General features: G+C 48.6%; 1 protein-coding gene across 12 annotated transcripts in view; it reads left to right on the forward strand.

Moving 5' to 3' along the window:
- Positions 1–21,336, forward strand: part of RNFT2 (ring finger protein, transmembrane 2) — a 59,865-nt gene that overhangs the window by 31,114 nt on the left and 7,415 nt on the right. For 11 of the 12 annotated variants that reach the window (XM_039868239.1, XM_039868247.1, XM_039868240.1 and 8 more), the window contains exons 8-10: positions 17,988–18,137; positions 19,503–19,568; positions 19,699–19,800. In XM_039868239.1, the coding sequence (XP_039724173.1) occupies positions 17,988–18,137; positions 19,503–19,568; positions 19,699–19,800 (318 nt within the window). Of the gene's footprint in view, positions 1–17,987; positions 18,138–19,502; positions 19,569–19,698; positions 19,801–20,913; positions 21,325–21,336 lie in introns of those variants that run through there. The other variant, XM_039868251.1, reaches the window with a different exon arrangement.

Raw genomic sequence — 21,336 nt, forward strand, 5'->3', positions numbered from 1 at the left:
CCACAGTTACTGGTTCCAGGTCACATGATTTATTCGCTCATATATTCATTCTACGAATATTTATTGGACATCAACAGAGAGCCAGGCATCCTGCTAGGTGTGGGGGCTACCAGACCCAGGACTGTCAAGCTCAAAGCTCAGAGCCCGATGGCAGACGGAGAAACAATAAGCCTAGGGCACCTTGGAAAACAGAGAAGGAGCATTAACCCAGCCCCCAGCACAGTCTTCCTAGGTAGGGTGACCTCAGAACTGAGTTTTAAAGGATGGATGAGAGTTAGCCAGGCAAAACAGCCAAAAGGGCATACCAGGAAGAGGGAACAGCCGGAGCCACAGCACAGAAGTGGGAAACGGTTTGGCGTGTGCATTTTTCTAGATAACTCGAACTTCTCCAAGGATGACATCTGCTGTGCTCATGCTTAGGCACAGTGACGCGTAGTAGGTGTGCGATGACTCTCAAATGGCCAGATGAGTACATGTAGGTGGTTGGTGTGAATCTGCATACGGGGCAAGGCGGGGAGACCCCAGTCCCAGGCTCTCAGGCCCACCGTGCCCTAACTTTCCCGGCCACATTGTGGGATCACGGTGGTGGCCCCTACTCTGGGGTGCTGCAGGGAGTAATTAGCCAGCTAAGTGGTGATTATCTTGCTCTTCTCCAGCTAAATGGTTAGGGAGGCAGCCAGGCTCCCTGAGGTGGCCTCGGAGGCGTCCACTTCGCCTTCTCCCTCCGGGCGGGGGCCTGGAGTTGTGCTGGGGCAGCGGCTCCCACAGGTCTCCTGTTGTTGGCTTTCCCTGCTGCGGGTGGGGCTGTTCTGTCTCGCGTGTCCCCCAGATGTTCCTCCATCCCCGGGGGAAGGAAGGAGCTCGGAACTGAGCTTTGGCCCACGGGAACGCCTGCTTACATTTCTCAGCTTGTCCGAAAAGTTCCAGAGTTGATTGGAAAGAGCTCGGCCTCTGGAGGCAGCCGGATCCCAGTTTGAACCTCGGTTCTTGCCATTTCCATCTGCATCGCCTCTGACTAGTCACCTCTTTGCCTCAGTGTCCTCCTCTGTAAAAGAGGTGATGCTGTCTGCCTCTCGGGGTTTTGGGGGAGCTTTGAAGTGAGTTAGAAAAGAAATGGAGAATGCAGACGGAGTCGCTCTCAGCAGTTCCTGACGTGTAGTAGGCGCCCAGTGTGTGTGTGCAGTGGTCCCCCGTATCCGCGGTTTCACTTTCCACGGTGTCAGTTACTTGCAGTCAATTGTCCGAAAATAGTAAACGGAAAATTCCGGAAATAAACAATTTGTCAGTTTTAAATTGTGCACCGTTCTGAGTAGCATAATGAAATCTTGCACCATCCTGCTCCATCGGGCCCAGGATGTGACTCATCCCTTTGTCCAGAGTCTCCATACTGTACGTGCTGCCCGCCCGTTAGTCGCTTAGTAGCTGTCTGGGTTCTCAGATCAGTGTCAGAGAGAGAGAGAGAGACCACATTCACGTAGCTTTTATTACAGTATGTTGTTATAATTGTTCTATTTTATTATTGTCGTTAATCTCTTATCGTGCCTAATTTATAAATTAAGCTTTATCATAGGTACGTATGTATAGGACAGAGTATAGTGTATATAAGATTTGGTACTATCGCAGTTTCAGGCATCCACGGGGCGTCTTGGAACATACACCCTGCGGATAAGGGGGAACAACTGTGTATGTTTTTCTTTTTGCGCATCCTCGCTCATGACCCTCACGGGTCAGGACTCTATTGGAGGTTGTCGTTGGGGGTCGGAGGTAAAAACTAGGCCTCGCTGCCCAGTGGTGAGAGCCCACTAAGGCTTGGCAGACCTCTGGTTCTTCTTATAGGGGCCCACAAGTGCCAGGGTCAGACCTTTAAGGAAAGAAATGTTTCACTTCCTAGTTATCTGCATGTGCCCAGCCCTAGGCTGGGTCTTGGAGCAGTCTGGGTTAGAATCTGGTTCGGCCATTGGCTGTATATCTTCAGTTAAGTGAGCTCACGGCTTCAAGCTTCTATTGCTACATGTGCGTATGAGACTGACAGGTAGTGTAACCTGCTTCAAGGAGTGTGGAGCGAGTGAGGTCATGGATTTGGAAGGCTTAGCGCAGGGTTTTCAGTGCCTGCTAAATCTTCGCTTTGAGGGTAAGACCTTTCCTGCCTTCAGGGGTTTGACAGAGAGGTGGGGAGACAGATGCAGAAGAACAAGGACGGGAGAGAGGGCGAGGACCCCTGGGACTCCGACTTATTCTCCGCTGTGTCCTCATTCACGGTCCCTGGCACATTGCAGCCTTACATCAATAACGTGGCAAGCGATGGCAGCAGAGATGCAGAGGCAGAGGACAGAGGAGGGCTGTGCTGTCTGTTCCCACCTGGGCTTGGCCAGGCCGCTGCAGGAGCCTGGGGCCTGGTGTTACTGAGAGACTTGTCCCTGCCCTAGCGGCTTGCCTGCAGCCAGGCTTCTGTGTTTAGGGCTGCTCCTGGTTTAAAGGTTTCAGTACACTGTCACGATCTTAAAGCTGCTCAGAGGCAGTGGAGTCTTCGAATGCTCACCTGGGCATCACCTCACCTCACCTCTCTCTCCAGCCTGACATCCCATCCGTCATTCGCCCAACGTTTTGAACTGTTTTTGGTCCCTCTCCCCCCATCCCCAATCCTGCTCTTTTTCTGTCACATCCAGGCCTTAGCAGGAGTGGTTCCCTCTGCTGGAAACGCTGTCTCCCTGACCCTCAGCCTGGCTGACCCCTAATTGCTCTCAGGTCTCTGTTTCTACCTCACTTTCTCTGGGAAGCCTGGACCTGACCCTAGCCCCAGGGGGGTTTGGTCGACTCACCCGTGTACTTCTGTAAGGTCCCTGGGTTGCTCCTGTTTTGTGAGCATCATGGGAGGTTGCGATTGCTGGATTGTCTCTCCCCCTAGGCTTTGTGCTTGATGAGACAGAAACCAGGTCTCTCGTATGTTTCATTTTATCCCCAGCACCGTGCATAGTACATAGTAGACACTCAGAATACACGGGTTGAACTAAGTAATTAGTTGAGTGTTGCAAAGGCTTATGGTCTCTGAAGCAGGCCATGTGCAGTCAGTGTGGAGAGTCTTACTAGACTCGGAATCAAAGAAGCAGGTTCCATCTCAGCTGCTCTGCTTAATAGCCATGGGGCCTCTGGTGACTCAGTAGACTTCTCTCAGCTTCCCGTTCGTCATCTGTACCGTGGGGATAGTAATCACACCGACGTGATGGTTAAACAGCGTCATGCCTGTGCATGAAGCCTTCCAGTCGCTGCAGCTCAGTAAGTTGTAGCCACGATTTCTTATTTAGTGAACAAAACAAAAGTAAGCAGAGGAAAGGGGGCCCTTGAAGGTGTGACAACATACCACCCCTCTGTCATTCCCCAGGAATAAAGACAATAATATTGTCATTGGAACATTCAAAAGCCAATTACGGGACACACACTGTCCTAGTCACTTTACATTTATCCATCCATCCATCCATCCATCCATTCATTCAGCCAGAATTTTTTTTGACCACCTACTCAGTAGCAGGCCCTGTGTTAGGTCCTAGGGATACAGCAGTGAATAAAACATAGTATCTACTTTCAGGAGACTTACGTAAATAAGATGCTGAAATAAATAAGCAATATGTCAGGTGGAGAAGAAGAAATGAATGCCATGGTGCGGTTGCTCTTTTAACTAGGGCGATCAGAAAGGGAGTGCACCATGCAGATACCTGAGGAAGAATATTCCAGGCAAGGAAAACGGCATGTGCAAAGGGCCTGGGGTGGAAGCATGCTTGGGGAGCTCAAGGAGCAGCAAGTCAGTATGGCGAGAGCAGAGTGGGGTCAGGGCCAGCTTCATGGGTGGGCAGGCTCTGCAGAAGGGCCCCACACCTGGCTTAACGCTCTGCTGCTGCCATCTTGATATTCGTTATTTTTAAACAAGAGGCCCGCATTTTCATTTTCCACTGGGTATTACAAATTATGTAGCCGGTCCTGGTGGCAGGAGGGATAATCAGAGAGGCGGCAGGGGACCACAGCACCAGAGGCCACTCTCAACCCCAGGCATGCTTTCTGGCCTTCTCCCGTCCTGTGTCATAAAGCCAGCCAGCCCTTCAAGGGGAGGCCTTAAACGAAGATTCTCTGACCATTTGATCCTGACACTGTCCTCGTGACGGTGGCAACTGTTTCTTCTCTGTATTCATTTCCTATTGCTACTGTGACAAATTAACACAAACTTAAAACAGCAAATTTACTGTCTAACAATTCTGAAGGTTAAAAGTCCAAAATCAGTCTAAGTGTCAGCAGGGTGGTTCCTTCTGGACGCTCTAGGGGAGGATCTGTCCCCTTGCCTTTTCCAGCTTCTAGAGGCTGCCTGCGTTCCTTGGCTTGTGGCCCCTTTGTCCATTTTCAAAGCACATCTCTCTTCTCTCTGACCTCCCTGTGTCTTTCTAACAAGGACCTTTGTGGTTATCACGGGCCCACTCAGATAATCCAGAATGATCTCCCCAACTCAAGATCCTGAATTTAATCACATCTACAAAGTCCTTTGTGTCATGTAAGGTGACGTAGCCACAGGTTCCAGGGATTAGGTTGTAGACATCTTTGGGGGATCATTCTTTAGACTGCCACATCCCCCACTTTGCAGATGAGGAAACTGAGGCCCAGAGAAGAGATGTGATGGGCAAAGTCACCGTGTCAGCAAACGGACAGGCAAAGTGGACAGATCTGCATGTCTGTCTAGTTCCAAGCCATGGACTATACAGACTGCCAGGAAAAGAGGCACCTTCTGCCCTTCTCTACCTCTCTCTCTCCCTTGCATCTAAGCTCTAGTGCCTTAGGAGGCAGCCAGGCTTGGGTAGTTGCGGCCCAGAGTGTTCGTGCCTACTACTGCAGCCGACATGGGGACAGATAAACACATCCATCCATCTGGGACCGGAACAGACGGAAGAGGTCGTCTTTCTGCAGCTAACAGGGTGCCAGCCCCCTTCAGGCTTAATCATCAACACCTCATAATTGGGCCTCTCCTGGGTGGTGGGGAGCAGGGCCCTGTTTGTAAGAAAGCTCCTGATACGCAAGTTGCTGGGATGTGGCCTGGGCCCTGCTTGTTCATCAGCCATGGCTCTTAAGTAAGGTGACCGTAGCCAATAAAACTGGGTGCTCGGCTGCTGCGGTTGTGGGGCCGGTTTCTCTCACAGCCTGGCGACTCCTGTGGGCCTCAGCCTGGCCCCAAGGGCTCTGTCAGGTATCCCCCAGGCCCCCACACCAGGGCCGATCCCAGCCATCGGCATGCTCTCTGGCCTCCTCCTCATCTCAAGAATGGAAGCCAGAAGAGCAGAGAGAGGGCCTTTATAGGGAATTGGGGATGCGAGGGAGAAGGTGGTATCCTGTTATGAGGAGGCAGGATGTGATGGTGGGTAAGATCATCCGTGCTGACATCAGACAGACCTGGATTCAAATCCCACCACTGCCACTTTACTTATTAGTTCCATGATGTTAGGCAAAATGGTCAACTTTTCTGAGCCTCTACAAGTTGAGGGTCCTAATTTGCCTCCTGCCTCAATGGGGTTGTTATGGTGAATTTTAAAAGTGGACAAGCAAATTTTTTCAACTTATGCCTTTTTATTTTATTTTTTTTTGATAACACATGTAAGTTATTAAAAAGTAATAACAAAGACTCATATACCCAACTTAAAAAGTAGAAAATTAATGGTACCTTAGAAGCTCCCTGTACACACCTCCTGGGTTCCATCCATCTCCCTCCCTCTCTTCGCCCATAGGAAACCATGGGGTTTTCGTGGTTACCATTCCTTTATTTTCCCTGAGTCTGCTTTTTTTGTCATTTTTATTCCCGCTTTCTTGCTGAGCTATCATTGAAGACCAGAGCAGGCATAAACAATGTATATCCTCCTCCCTTTTCCTCCTGCCCTCTCCTCTCCAAGCAAGGGCACTGCTGTTTGGGACACCAGAACATCAAGCTTATCAGTACTATAGTAAACTTAGAATTAATAGGCTCTGAGTGAGCACCAGAGAGATGCTACTCTAAGGTGTACGCACCAAGAGTCTTGGGCATCCTAAAAGTATGGAATACGCACAAGCGTTATGCGACAAACCTGGGTTTGAATATCAGCCCTTCTCATCAGCCTGAGCCCCAATTCTTGGCATTCACTCCAAAAATATTTAGTGTCTACTGTATGACAGGTACTGCGTAGGTGTGGGGATGCAGTAGTGAATGAAGCAGTCACGGTCCCTGCTTTCATTTAGTTGGGGAGGTCGCTATTAAACAAACAAACATACAAACATAAAACTTCAAATTGTGATAAGCACTAGGCATAAAATAATTCATGGAGGACTCATTTAGGGAAATGGGAAGGGCTTTCTATGTGGAAATGATATTTGAGCTGACACTTTTTCTTCCTTGCCATCTGACTTTGGTTAAAATAAATTCAGGTTTCTCATCCACAAGATGGAGTTGGAAATTACCCCCTCACACCTTTGCCCTTGGTAATAGGCCCTGACTCTGCCTGGCTCATCACAGCCGCTCAGGAAATGTCAGTTCCCTTACTCCCTATCCGTCCTGGCAGTGTATGTTGCAGGATCTGCAGAGGAGCTGTGTTAATGAGGTTAGTAAGTGATGGAGAACCTGCTGCTGGCAAGTGAGTTGGAAGCTCTCTAAGAGGGTCCTGCTGGCCCCTCTTTGACTGCATTTGGTGGCTGGCCCTGGGGGAGGGAGAGCAGAGACAGGGTATATTGTCCACTGTCAACAAGAATCCTAAATCTTTTTCTGGAGAAGGTAGTGTAGAGTAATAGGAAGGCTCTGCGGTAGAATCATATCCCAGCTCTGCCAGTCATTTCACCTCTAAGCCTCCTGTTCTCATCTGCAAACTAGTCCTTATAATACCTCTAGGGTGGGTTTGTCATATAGAACAGTAACTTTTAATATGTGAAGTGCCCAGCAAATAGTGGACGGGTACTCAGCAAGCCCGCATCACTGACACTGAACCCATCAGAGCAGGGAGGAACTGGGAGGAAGGTACAGACGGGTTGGGCACAGCCGGGCGGACGAAGAGGCGAGTCAGAGGGCTAATTCACATCATCTCGGTTCAAGGCCTTGCTCCACCCTTTCCTAACTAGGTAACCTGGCGCCAGGTCTCTCATCCCTGAACTTTGTCCCCCAGTCTGGAAGACAGCTAAGAATAGAATTCCCTTCACTGTGCGCCTGTGAAATCATGCAGGCAAGTCACCTGGCACAGTTCCTGACCTCAAGTCGAGGGGAGCTGGCGCGGTCACTCTCTACTGGACACACGGCCATAGCGGGGAAATAATAGAATAAGAAGCAGAACGTAAAAGGCGGCTTTGCTTTGCACCAACAGCGACCTCCTTTGTCCGCGGAGGCCGAAGAGCTGCGGACTCTGGGCTCGGTATCGGCGCAGGGGTCTCCCCGAGGCCCCAGCCCGGAGCTGGCGGTGCACGGACCCGGGCGGCCGGGGGCGCGGAGCTGTGACCTCATCGGCCGGCGCCGTCCCGCGGGGCCATGAGATCATGAGATGCCGGCGCTCGCCGAGGAGTCGATTTGTTGGGAGCGCGGGGACAGCCGGCGGCCCGCCACGGTGATCTCATCCAGCCCCGGGGAGGGGGGAGGAGGAGGGAGGCAGGCAGGCAGCCCGAAGGGAGATTAATGGCCGCCGCCGGCCGGTGACGTCACCGGCAGCGCCTGTTGCCAGGCAACACGGCGGCCTCTGGCCCCGCCCCCGCCAGCACCGTCCGCACTTGCTGTACTCAGCCTCTATTCTTCCTGGATCTCTCTTCTCTTTCCTTTTTTCCTTGGTTTCTTGTTATTTTGAGGTATAAATTACTCACTATACATGCTCTAATTATAAGCATACAAAGCTCGATGCGTTTTTACATATGTATGTCCATATGTTTCTAGATATCACCGGCGCTCTTTAATAGAAATGTAATGTAAGCCACACAGGCAAATTAAAATGTTCTAGTAGCCACATTAAACAAGTAACAATTTATCCCAGTCTGTCCAAAGTATTATCATGACAACTCAGTATAAAAATTTTAATGAGGTATTTTACCTTTTGGTTGTTTTTCTAAGACTGAAATTCCCTGTGTATTTTATACTTTCAGTACATCTCAGTTTGGATTTAGCCACATTTCAAGTGCTCAGTAGCCACGTGACCAGTGGCTACTCTGTTGGGCAGCTCAGGTATGGAACATTGCTAGTACCTGGAAGGCTCCTTCATTCCCCTTTCTGGTCAGTACCCCTGCCAAGCGTGCCCATTATTCTGAATTTTCTCATCCCTTTTCAGCGCTCTCTCCCTACACACACCTTGTATCTTTTCTTTCCCTCTCCTTACATCTCACTTTGTCTCCTAGAGTCTTCCTTTCTCTATTTCTCCTGTTGGCTCAAAGCAGGAGGTGGGAAGTCATACTGGATTTAAATCCCAGCTCTACCCCTGTATAGCGATTTGGACCACCTGCCTCATCGTTTGAGCCCCTCTTTTCTCGCCTGTTAACTAAGCTCATAAGAGTGTCCCTCCCCTAGGGCTGTCAGAGTTTGGGGGCAGCACGCAACTACTGTGTTCCAGAGAAACTCGTCACCAAACTGCGAGCCAGCCCTAGTTCCCTTTTTCTGCTAGTTTCTATTCTCTTCAGTCTTGGAATTCGCTCCCTAGCTTAGTCTCCCCCACGCTATGCCTCCCTCCCATGTCTTTTGAGCTTTCTCATCTGAGGAATGGGCATGATCACAACCTCTCAACCAGGGGAACATCTGACGTGCAATTCCTGGCCCATAGTGAGTGCTTAATAATAAAGGGATGACTTTTCCTCTTTGTCCCCTGCTGGCCTGGTTACTCACTCCTAGATGTTCTTTTCCTCTGCCATTTCTCTCCTCTCTTCTTCTGCCCACATTCCCATTTTTCCTCTCCTGTGTCTGTCTCTTTCCCTCCCTCCCTGCATTCCTCCAGCCTTCTTTCTATTCCCAGCCCCCTCTACACTGCTTCCTCCGACCACTCCTGGACACACTGTTCTGAAGCCAGCTTTCAAGCTCTCTCCACCTCACTAGCTTCCTCAAGATGGGGAAGACCAAGACGGGGCCTGCCTGCCCCTCAGCTGATGGACACAGCCCTTCTGAGGTCGCTGTTCCAACTGTTTTGTTCTGAAGGGCTCAGTCAGCTGCGGTCCCCCATGCAGCCTACAATCATAACAGACCCACAGGCCACCTTCCCAGAAAAATAAGTCTTTGTTTTCAGCCCCTTGCGCCTGCCCAGTCGGCCCATTTAGGAGCAGGACGTGTGGCCCCGTCCCATGTGGGTGGGCACTAATGAGCAGCGTAGGGCAACAAAAGCAAATGACGGAAAACCACCCAGGAGGCTGAGGAGCCCTTTACACTTCTAGGAGCCTCTCTGGTCCCTGAGGCTGGATGCAGTTCTTGCTTATTTCCCCCCTACCCCCCACCCCTGCCCCCACCCTGTGCTTTAAAGGAGGGCTTTGCAGCGATGACACCATTTGACCCTGTGCTTTGGTTCAGGAAACTTTCTGGCCTCCTTCTCTTAACACCACCTTTCTATTGGGGAAACTGTCCCACCCTCTCCCTTTGGTTCTGATGAAGCTGTCCAGTCAAGGCACCACCCCCCCTACTCACTCCTATGGCCATGTGACCAGGTCTGACCAATCATAGGACCCCATGGCTCCATTTGGCCTTTGAGCTTGGCTGCAAGGGCGGAGGCTTGACTCCAGTAGGGCCATCTGAGACTTTGCCATTCGGTTTGGTAAAAGAGCCAAGGGAGAGACAGAGTCTCTCTTTATGTTGGAGTTCAAGCCATAAGAGTGTTGGCAGTGGTCATCTTTCCTACCAGTTGTAGGTGGATCCAGCACTTTGTAGCATTGTTACCTGGGGCATGTCACCTGTCCTCTCTGCCTCAGTTTTCTCATCTGCAAAACGGTCGGATTCATAGCACCTATCTCAGAGTGTTGTGCAGAGTGGTACCTAGCATATAGTAACAACTAAGTCATCTTTCTCCTCCTCATCATGACTGCCACCTGGAGAGAGTCTGCCTTTGTCAGCTTAGACAGGAAGAGCTGCAGAGAGAACCTGAGCTGAGAGGTGGAGAAGAGGAGGGAAGATTGACAGAACTACAGAAATACAGATCTGTGACTCCATTGTTTGAGCTCCTGGATCCAGCTGTACTTGAAGCCAGAGCCACCCCTGCCTTCCCAGTTTTGTGACCCACTACATCTTGTTTTTCTGTGTAACATACTTCAAGTTAGCTTTCTGTCGCTTAAAACCTAAATAGATGCTATAATACAAACTGTTATGCCAGTCGTTCTTGTAACTGTGCTCAGAGGCCTCGAATGTCACCATCGTCAGAACAGACCGCTGAGGCCCAGAAAAGGCCAGCAGCTTGCCCGAGGCCACGCAGCTAGGAAGGATGCACACCTAGCTATCTGACTTCAAAGTCCACACTTTTAACACTGTTTCACATTACAAATGGTTACATATAAAAATCAGTTCTTTTCCATTCTGCCTTCCTGGTCTACTGCCATCCTGTTTAATCAGGCTTAATTCATTTTGTCTGTAAGATGTTTTATACTTGCCAGACTGCTAGCAGGGGCAGCAGTACTTTCCACGTGCCAGGCACTGAACTCAGTGCTTTACATGCATTAGCTCATTTGTCCTCCCAGGAACCCCAGGAGGTAGGTGCTAGCGTTAGCCCCATTTTACCAAGAAGGAAACAGGCATAGAGGGATGAGGTAACTTGCCCCAGTAAGAGGCAGAGTCAGAACTGAAACCCAAGTCATCTGACTCCAAAGTTCATGCTCTTCACTGTTGTACTTGCTCAGACTGCAGGGCCTGACCAGCTTGGAAGGGGCAGAGCTGGGACCCACACCCAGTGCCACAGTCCTTCCTGCTTCCTTCTGCACGGCATTTCTTTCCCATGGTATTCTTGTGCCCAACCCAGCAGTCACTGGACGAAACCCCTTCCTATCTTGTAGCCTCGTCATTTTATAAACACTTCTTTATATGCAAGTCCTTGGTTCTTAGCACCTTTGGCATGAGGGTTCTCTATGAGCCACACCTGTAGAAAAAACCTAGCCGTTTAAGTCATAAGGACATTTAATCCCCTCGTTCATTCAGTCAACAAACACTTACTGAGTGTCACCCTTTGTATTAGTAAGAATTAGAATAAGCTAATAAGAGCAAATAACCAAAAATAATAGTGGTCTAATTTTTAAAAGTTTATTTCTTTCCACATAAAGCCCGAAGACACCTTCTGGTTCACTGCTTCACCAGTCCTAGGGTATGGGACTCCTCCTCATGGTCTAAGGTGGTAGCTAGAGCACCAGCCATCATATCCAAGTCCTAGACAGCAAGATCAGAGAGAGGAAGAAGAATGAGGTGAAAGATTCTCTAAAGTTGCCTCATGATGCTCATACTATATCTTAGTGACTAAAATGCTACCCAGATACAAGAGAAGCTGGGAGATATGGTCTTGTTTTCAAGACAGCTGTGCTTGAAAAATCTAGCTAAAAAATGGAGGACTCTAGTACTAAGAAGGAAGGGGAGAATGGATGTAAACAGGATTTTTGAACAAGATATGGTTCTTTGGTCCTTTGCACTCATGAAGCTCTCAGCCTAGCCAAAAGAACAGGCCACCACCACCATCATTTATCATCATCAAAGGTATTGAGCACTTACTCTGTGCCAGGTGTTTCTCAGGAGTTCTCAAATGTTTTAGACTCAGGACCATTTTACACTTCTAAAAAGTATTGAAGAGCCCAAAGAGCTTCTGTTATAGGTTATAGTTATTCATAATAGAAGTTAAAAGAGAACTTTTTATAAGTGTTACTAATTGATTTAAAATACCCCGTTACATGTTAACATAAATAACATTTTAATGAGACATAGTGTATTTTAATTACTGAGAAAAGATTTTTTTTTTTTACATTTTTATAGATTTCGTTAATGTTTGACTTCATAGAAAATACCTGCATTTTCACATTTGATGCAGCATCACATGTCATGTTGTCTCAGGAAAAACTCCAGTGTACACTAGTTGTTAGTAAAAATGTCAAATGATGTCTTAGAATTATTATGGAAATAATTCTGACTTCACAGACCCCCTGAAAGGAGTTTGGGGACCACCAGGGTCCCGGACCACACTTTGAGACATACTGACTTAGTTTGGTGCTCCCAGTAATCCTGCACGGTGGACACCATCAAGGTCACAGGTTTTCCCCAAGCGATTTTGAGAGGTAGCCATGGAAGCTCGGTGATGGAGTGACAAGCTGAGATAGGGCAAGTAGAAGACCAGCTCGTGCAGAGGTCGGCAGGAGTATTGCACATGGAAGAAGGTTCCCTGGTGCCATGTGGCTCCAGTATAGATGGGGCCAGGTCAAGTCCTAAGGGCAGTGGGGAGCCATGAAGGGTTATAAGCTGGGGTCTGCAGTGATCAGCTTTGTGTTCTATGAAGAACATTCTGTGAAGAGGCACAGGTATTGCTCTCCTCGTGGCAGTGCGACTGACTTTTTTGGTACGGGGTCTTGGAGTGCTAACGCTCCAAGCTAGCCTTAAGAAGCACCGGCAAATATTTCCAGCCATCTACACATCAGAGTCACCCAGGAGACATGGCCTATGGGACAGTCCACAGCCAGGGTGACTGCTTTATCTCTCTTTGGCCTCTTAGTCCAAAACGAGCTGCTTTTAGCTGGCCACAAGTAGTAGTAATAATATAATGGCCAATATATAATGTTATGGTATGTCACACCTTGTTTTAAGCTCTTTACATGTGTTGCTTGTTTTTCCAACAAGAGATTTATAAAGTGGCCTTCGGAGCCAGCCCGCCGGTATTCAAATTCTGTCTCTGCCACCTATGAGCCATGTGACCTTAAGCAAGTGACTTAACTTCTCTGTGCCTCGGTTCGCTCTTCTGCAAAATGAGCTTAACGATAGCTTCTGTCTCTCACTGGTTGTGAGGACGAAATGAAATAATAAAAGTGCTTCAAACAGCACCTGGCAAATAATAAGTCCTCAGTGTCTACATTTGCTGTTATTACCGTCACGACCCTATGAGGGACATGTTATTATCTCCAGTTTATAGACGAGGACACCGAGGCCCACTTATTCCTTCCGCAGATGTGTATTGCGCACCCTGTTTGGTGCCCAGCACTGTTCTAGGTTCTGCAGACAGAAACCATGAATGGCCAAAAGATACAGAGCCCCTGCGTTTCAGGAGCTTATACAAAGAAATATAGACGATGTTCGGGGGTGAGTGCAGTGAAGCAAGTGAAGCCGGGACACAGGGCGGGGAGTGTTAGGGAGAAGAGGGGAGTCCATAGGTGCTATTCGACGTCCGCTGGTCAGTGTTCCTTCTGACAAGGTGACATTTGTGCCGAGACCTAAGGGAAGTGAGGGAGCCAGCGGACAGGTATCAGGAGGAAGGGTGCTCCAGGGAGAGGGAAGAAGAAATGCAGAGGCCCTGGAGTAGGACTGTGCTTGGCTTTTGTTGAGAAATAGGCCCCAGCAGATCTGTCGGATCTGGAGGACGTGGCAAGGGTTTCAGATATCACGCCTCACGAGACAGAAGACATTGGCAGGTTCGAAGCCAACCAGATGAATCGAGTTGCCTTGTATCTTGAAAGGCTCATTCTAGCTGCTGTGTGAGGGATAAACCATAGAGGGGACAAGGACAGAAGCAGAGGTCAGTAAAGGAACTGTTTCCAACAAGCTTTATAGACAGGTCAGATGATGCTTATGAGAGAAAGGAGAATCAAGAATGACCGCAGGGGACTGGGCACAGGGAGAGGAAGGACTTTGCTAGAGGTTCACAGCTAGAAAGTGGCAGAGCTGGGACTTAAACTCAGGCAAAAGATAAGAATAAAAGACCTACATTCAAATCACAGGTCGGCTACTGGCCAGCTGTATTTGTCTGCTCAGGCTGCTCTAACAAAATGCCATAGGCCGGTGGCTTAAACAACAGACATTTATTTCTCATAGTTATGGAGGCTGGGAAGTCCAAGGTCAAGGTGCTGGCCTATTCGGCTCCTAGTGAGAAGTCTCTGGCTTGCAGACGGCAGTCTCCTTGTGAGAACGCCGGTCAGCTAGCTCTCTCATATCAGTTCTTATAAGGGCACTAATCCCATTCATGAGGGCTCCACCCTCATAACCTAATTTTCACCAAAAGGCTCCTTCTCCAAACTATCACTTGAGCATTAGGACTTCAATTCAACCCATAGCACTAGCCGAGTAGTCTTAGATGAATACTTTAGTTCATTCTTTTTCTTTCTTTCTTTTTCTTTCCCCCTCCTTCCCTTCCTCCTTTCTTTCCTGTCTGCTTAAAACAACCATTTTATTACTTCCCATGATTCTGTGGGTCAGAAGTTCAGTCTGGGGACAGCCGGTCTCCACATGACGTCTGCTGAGGCTGGACCATCCAAGATGGCTTTTCCTCTCTCAGTTCCAAGGCCTCAGCTGAAATGGCTGGAATGACTCGTATAAGGCCCTGTATCTGGGGCGTCAGTTCTCACTGTCGGCTGCTTTGCTTTCTTCTTCCCCATGGGGTCTCACAGCCTCTCCCTCTTCACATGACGTCTCCTTGTCACTTGGCCTTCTCACAACATGGGGGCAGCAAGAGGCATGGCAGGCAACAGGAAGGCAGTGAGAGCTGCCAGGTCTCGTGAGGCCCGATCTTGAAGTCCCAGGTAGCACTTCTGTCTCATTCTAGTGTTCCTTAGTTCCTCTGAACCCGAGGTTTCTCATCTCTAAGAGATGACAATAACACATCTCCAGATTCTCATTACGAGCTCTTATCACATACTGGGCCCTTCCTGGGTACCCCCTACGTTAGGTCCATTTGCCCGTTTAATCTTCACAGTCACCCTGGTGTATAGAAGCCAGATGGCACTGGCTACTGAGAAGGATGGTTAAATTTTCAGAAAATTTGCAAGTAGTTATTAAATCCTTGGTATCTTGAAAGTGGCCTTGTGGGAGTATTTACACCATAGAAATTGGCAAACACACAAATCAGGGCCTTGTTTTGTTGTTTTCCAGAGAACTGGTTTACCAGCACACCACTGTGGGTGGGTGGGTGGATGGACAGATGGATGGATGGATGCATGGATGGATGAGTGGATATATATAATTTCAACTCCCTTTTACAGATGAAGAAACTGAGCCTCAGAGAGGTTAAATTTTTGTCCAAAATCAACCAATGTAGTAGGTGTCAGATCCGATCTCGGAGCCCCAAATCCTGTGCCCTTACTAACCGTGCTGTCCTGCTTCTAGAAATGAAAAAATGTGTATGAAAGAGATTCAGTAACAGGCACAGCTGTACCCATATTCGTTATTAATCTCAGTGCAGAAAAATATTTCATCTCTATCCATTCTTTATACATTTACGCTGCTGACAATTATCTGATTGTGTCTCCCCTCCCTTCCTGCTCACCCCCATAATACTTCAGATCATCTTTCCCATGTAGGTGCGTCTCAGAAATTCTCTGTTCATTTCTTCCGCTTCTCCGCATCGCACTCCCCCTCATTTACCACCCCTTCCAGAGTCAGCCCTCTGTTGTTTGCTTGTTTCCCGTTTCCCTTTTTGTCCCACCCCCCATCCTAGCAGTAAGGAAATCAGAATAGAATCTGCCTCCCCACCCCCTGTATCAGAATCCCAGGAGAGAACCTCGGTCCCTCAGCCCCGCAGCAATTGCTGCCATCCCCACTTCGCGGGTGGCAGGGAGACCAGACAGCTCATAATCTGATCTCCGTCCCTGTGCTCTGACACCCCGGAGAAACCACACGTTCCATATGGTGGTCGTCAGAAATAACATGCTTGAGAAACCTGGAATTATAAAACTGCTTAATTAGAGAGAGATGGTTTCACTGGGATATGCCCAGTTTTCCCCGGTGGTTTTATCTCCTCCAAGTGGCCCGCCCCCGACAGCTAATTACTACCTTTAGCATGGTGCCACACAGGCACTCAGTCCCTTTATTTTATCTTCTGTGACACTGGCGCTTGCTTATAAAGACACAGCCTCTCTTTGATGTTCCAACTCTCCTTCATCAGCAAACTCTGTGAAGTTGATGTCAGTAATGAGGGTGTCATCTTTAGCTTCAGAAGGCCCCAGTTATTAAATGAGCGCCTACTATGTGCTAGATACTGGTGATATGACCAGGAACTAAATTACCTTTGCACTTAGGGGGCTCCCCGTCCAGTGGGACAGACAGATACCAAAATAATGTTTTAAATATTGTGAGAAGTGCTCCGAAGGAGTGATTTAGAGGGTGTAACAGGAGCACCTAATTTAATTAAAGAGTTCAGGAAGACTTCTCATTGGAGGTGACAGTTAGCTAAGACCCAAAAGATGAATGGGTGTTAGCTTGGCAAAGAATCGGGGACCAGTATTCCATCTGCAGAGGAAGAGCTTGGCACATATAGTGAAGCCACTAAAAAAAAGGACCTGAGCCCGCTCTGAAATTTTGGGGATGTGTTGGAGTCTTTATCATCAGTAATGGAAGGAAAGAAGAGAAGGAAATTCCTAGAAATAGACTTGCTGGAGCAAAGATTATTTACGTTTTTTAGGCCACGTATGTCTAGGCCTTATGTTTGTTTATTTATTTTAATCAGGTTTCTTGAGGTATAATTTAAATACAATAAATGCACACATTTGCAGCATATATTTCAATGAGTTTTGGCAAATGTGTACACTCATGTAACCACCATCCCAATCATAAGATAACATATTTTTATCACTCCCTAAAATTCCTTGATATCACCTCACAGTCGATTCTCCCCACCCCTCACCCTAGGCAACTACTGATCTGATTTCTCTCACTATGGGTTAGCATTACCTATTCTGAGACTTCATATAAATCAGCATTGTGCAATGTGTGCTCTCTAATAACTGTCTCCTTTGGTTTAACATGATGCCTGTGAGATTCATCCATATCGTTGTGTATATCAGCCATTTGTTCATTTTTATTGCTGAGTAGTATTTTACTGTGTAGATATACCACAATTTGTTTGTCCACTCTTCCTTTGATGGGCAGTTGGACTGTTTCCAGTTTGAGGGTATTATGAATAAAATTGCCATGACCTACAAGTGGGCATATGTTTTTATTTCTCTTGGGTACATACCTAGGAGTGGAATTGCTGGGTCATAAGTAGGTGTATGTTTTTTATTGGACATGACAGGCTGGGGCTATTTTCATCTCCATTTTATAGCACAGGCCACAGAAAGCTTGGGGGACTTGTCCAAGGGAAAAGGAAGAAGGGAAATAGAACTTGTTGAGCTCTGCTGTGTGCCAGGTATAGTGTGAGGTGCTTTTCCTGCTTATCTCTTTCAATCCTCAGAACAACCCCAAAAGGTAGGAATCGTGACGTCCATTCTGTAGATGTAGACACTGAAGCTCACAAACATGCAGCAAGATAAGATTCAAGCCTCGCCCCGTCTGAGTCCTCAAGTCCATGTTCTTTCACCAGATATTATCCTGCCTCCGTGGTGACAGTAGACATTCTCCTGGAATGGAAAACGCATACCTTCCCCTGCCTGCCTCTCGGCCTGCCCTTACCTGCATCCTGTGGTCCATCCTGCCCCATGTCCCTGTGATGCCTGGGTCAGCCCTCTAGAGACGGAGGTGATCTGTGTGCGGGGCAGGGACTATGCCCTCACAGTTGGCTTTGAGCCTCAAAGCCACAGCAGGCACCAGGGTCACTACCCACCCTCCAGCTCTCTACCAAAGGTGTCTGGTTTCTCCATCTTCGAAACACTATCCTCAGGGCTCTGATCTTCTGGGCTGGTGAGCAGTGGGTGAGGGCAGCGGGCAGGGGCCACGTCTCCCCGGTCATATCTCAGGCCCATTAGGAGCAAGCCTGAGTGCTTTCCAAAGCTGATTAATGGCCTGCCTATGACCTGGAATGTCATTACTGCCTGGGCTGGGGGCCCCCCGGCTGGGTCCTTTGGGTCTTTACTGCTAATAATAATTGATGCTTTCTGTGTGGTTTCAGGGAAAGTTCTATCTGGTCATCGAGGAGTTGAGCCAGCTGTTCCGCTCGCTTGTCCCCATCCAGCTGTGGTATAAATACATCATGGGTGATGACACCTCCAACAGCTACTTTCTGGGAGGGGTCCTGATGATCCTCTACAGCCTCTGCAAGGTGAGGTGCCCAGAGGCTGGAGGGCTGGCCTACAGAAGGCCCCATCCACTAGCCGGGCCTGGGGGGCAAGTGGAGAGCTTGGAATAACACCCTAATCTCTCTTTTTTCAACTGAGGTAAAATTCTTACAACACAAAATTCAGTGACATTTAGCAGATTCACAGTGTAGGGCCACCACCACCTCTTGTTAGTTCCAAGACATTTTCGTCACCCCAAAAAGAAACCTGGTCCCCATTAGCAGTCACTCCCCGTTCCTCCACTCTCTCCCCAAACCCGGCCCCTGGCAACCACCGGCCTGCTAGCTATTTCCATGGATTTGCCTCTTCTGGATATTTCGTGTAAATGGAATCGTATAATACGTGACCCTATGTCTGGCTTCTTTCACGCAGCATCTTGTTTCCAAGGCATCTTTACGTCGTAGCAGGTGTCAGTACTTCACTCCTTTTTATGGTTAAATCTGCCCCGAGTTCTTGCCCACAAAGCTCACCATGTGCTGTCCTTTCACGCAGTCTTCTTCACAACAGCCTTTCGAGATGCCTGCCATTATCACTCCCATTTTATGGGTGAGGAAACTGAGGCTCAGAGAGACGTATGTAACCTGCCCGGTACCACTCAGCTAGAGATGACGGCGTGAGTGTCAGACCCGGGCAGCCTGCCTCCAAAGCCTGCAGTTCTTAACCCACAGACAACACTGCCGCTGAATTCGTTTTCTGTTCCTCTTAAATTGCACACCCTCAGCTCTGCACATCGGTATGCAGGGCTTCCCTTTTCATCATTAGTACAAATCAGTTTTACCTCCTCCGCTCCCCCCCCCCCCCCCCCCCGCCCCCCCCAAGAATAAGTACATCTTTCTCTTTCTTTTTCCTTCTCCGTTTCTGGCTTTAGAAAATCCTGGTGGATTGCATGTGTCCTTCTCTTTCCTCCTCCCAGAAGGACTAGTCAGGCAATCCATGCAGTGTCAGCCACTGGGGCTTATCTCGCCTGCTGATCCTGACCGACTGGTAGTGCCTGATTGGAGTGCCAGATGGAGGAGGATTATCAGGCCTTGGCTGGGCTCAGAAGAAGAGTGCTGTGATTGATTAGCAATGCCTGCCCTGGGCTTGGGAGCAGGGAAATGCAGTATGCATGCCATGTGTTTGCTGTCCTGGCCCAGGTAGCATGGGAGAATGCCCGTATAAGGCAGGAAGGCCAAAGCCAAGCAAAACTGATGGGAATGCGGAGTTTCAGAGGGGAAGAAGTGCCTCGAAAGTGCTCAGAGGCAAAGGCGGGCAGGGAGCGGGGCGTCTCCGGGAATTGTTCGGGAGTGGTGAGCGAGACCCTATCCCACCCTTGCATACTTTTCAACCATCGCCCGCTCTCCTTTCAGTCCTTCGACATCTGTGGCCGTGTGGGTGGAGTTAGGAAAGCCCTGAAGCTTCTCTGCACCTCTCAGGTGAGTTGGCTTCACGCAGTCCTAGCCGAAGTCACAGGAACCAGAAGCCGGGAACCGATCTCGGCTTCTGAGGGTATCGCTCCAGTGAGGGGCCGCAGCTGTGTTTGTCTCTCTCCCTCCCCACAAACAGAATTACGGAGTCCGGGCCACTGGGCAGCAATGCACAGAAGCCGGCGATATCTGTGCCATCTGCCAGGCCGAGTTCCGGGAACCTCTGATCCTTATGTGCCAGGTGAGCAGGGCTGGGTGGGGCCCTCGGAGGCTGAGGCTGGGGGACCGGCAGGCTGGAGAACTCTCAAGTACCTGTCCCTTGATCAGACCCCATGCAGAACTCTCAAGTACCTGTCCCTTGATCAGACCTCGGGGTTCTGGGATTCATCTTTGGGAGCAGTGTGGTCAGGACTGGAATCAGCCAGACCCGGGTTCAAATCTCAGCTCTGCCTCTTACGAGCTGAATGCCAGGTTTCTTCACCTCTCTGAGCCACGGTTTCATTAGTAAAATGTCAAAAATGAAAAATTCTATGTGGTGTCGTGTCAGGATATCCTGAGTGTGAATCCCAGCAGCACTCTGGTGCCTGGGCGGATCACTCCATCTCCCTGAGCCTCGGTTTGTCTCATCTATAAAATGGGTATCACAATAATGCCTACTTTGTAAAGTTGTTACTAGGCTTAAATGAAAGCATCTCTGAAAGAGCTAAATTTAAGATATTCAGCCATAAAAATTATTTTTATTATCGTTATAATTATTATCACCATTTGTTTTTATTATTAGTTGTGAGTCACAAACCCATAGCGATAAGTACTGATCAGCCCCTCCTAACCTCCTAAATGTAGCCCTCCCCTCCTCTTCCTCCTGACATCGGGGGCTAAGATGTCAATTTAGCAAATGTGTATGAGTCAAGCATCCTATCAGACACCGGAGAGGGGAGGCAGAGGGCACGCAGACCCTGTCCCCTCTCCTGGAAGCCCACGGTCTCCTTGGGGAGACAGACACATACATAAATAACTATGAAACAAGGCAGGCGGTGATAAGTGCTGTGTAAGAGAGATTCATGCCGCTAGCGTCCCAGGGGAGCCAGGATAGAGAGCGATGAGCTCCTGGTTGGAAAGGCTTTTTGGAGGAGGCATAGCCTGCAGACTAGAAGGAATGGGAGAGCATATGGCTCCACCCTGCCACCACCTTCCAGGGGTGAGAAGACAGGAGGTAGGGTCTTTTCTGGCATCAGCAAAATTTTTTCTGTTTTTGCTGTTTGGAGATTTTAGGAGGTTCATTTTTTTTTTTTTTTCATTTTTTAATCTTATTTATTTTAAAATTGAGACTATATTTGCACGATTCAAAATTCAGACTAAGGAATTCATGAGTGAGGAGTCGTGACGACTAAAAGCCATGCAGAACCCGGTTCGGATCCTGCAACAGAGCAAGGACATGGGTAGGAAAACCAGGCTGATGAAATCCAAACAAAGTCTGGAGTTTAGTCGATAGCAACGTGTCGGTGTGACAAGTGTACGTGGCAATGCCAGGTCATAATATTAGGGGGAAGTAAAACCGGATGAGGGGTATATGAGGACTTTCTGTACTAACTGCAACTCCTGTCAGTCTAAAATTATTTTAAAATGAAACTTTCAATTAAAAAATGTTTTAAAGCTATAAAAAGAAAGTGATGGCAGACCTCCTACCCTTGTCCCCAGCTCCAATCCCCTAAATACCAACACAGGCAACCATTGTTGCCAGTTTCCTTTATCTTTCCAGAGACGCTTTATAAAATTT

The sequence above is a fragment of the Pteropus medius genome, unplaced genomic scaffold, assembly GCF_902729225.1.
Source record: "Pteropus medius unplaced genomic scaffold, Ma_sr-lr_union100, whole genome shotgun sequence".
NCBI lineage: Eukaryota > Metazoa > Chordata > Mammalia > Chiroptera > Pteropodidae > Pteropus > Pteropus medius.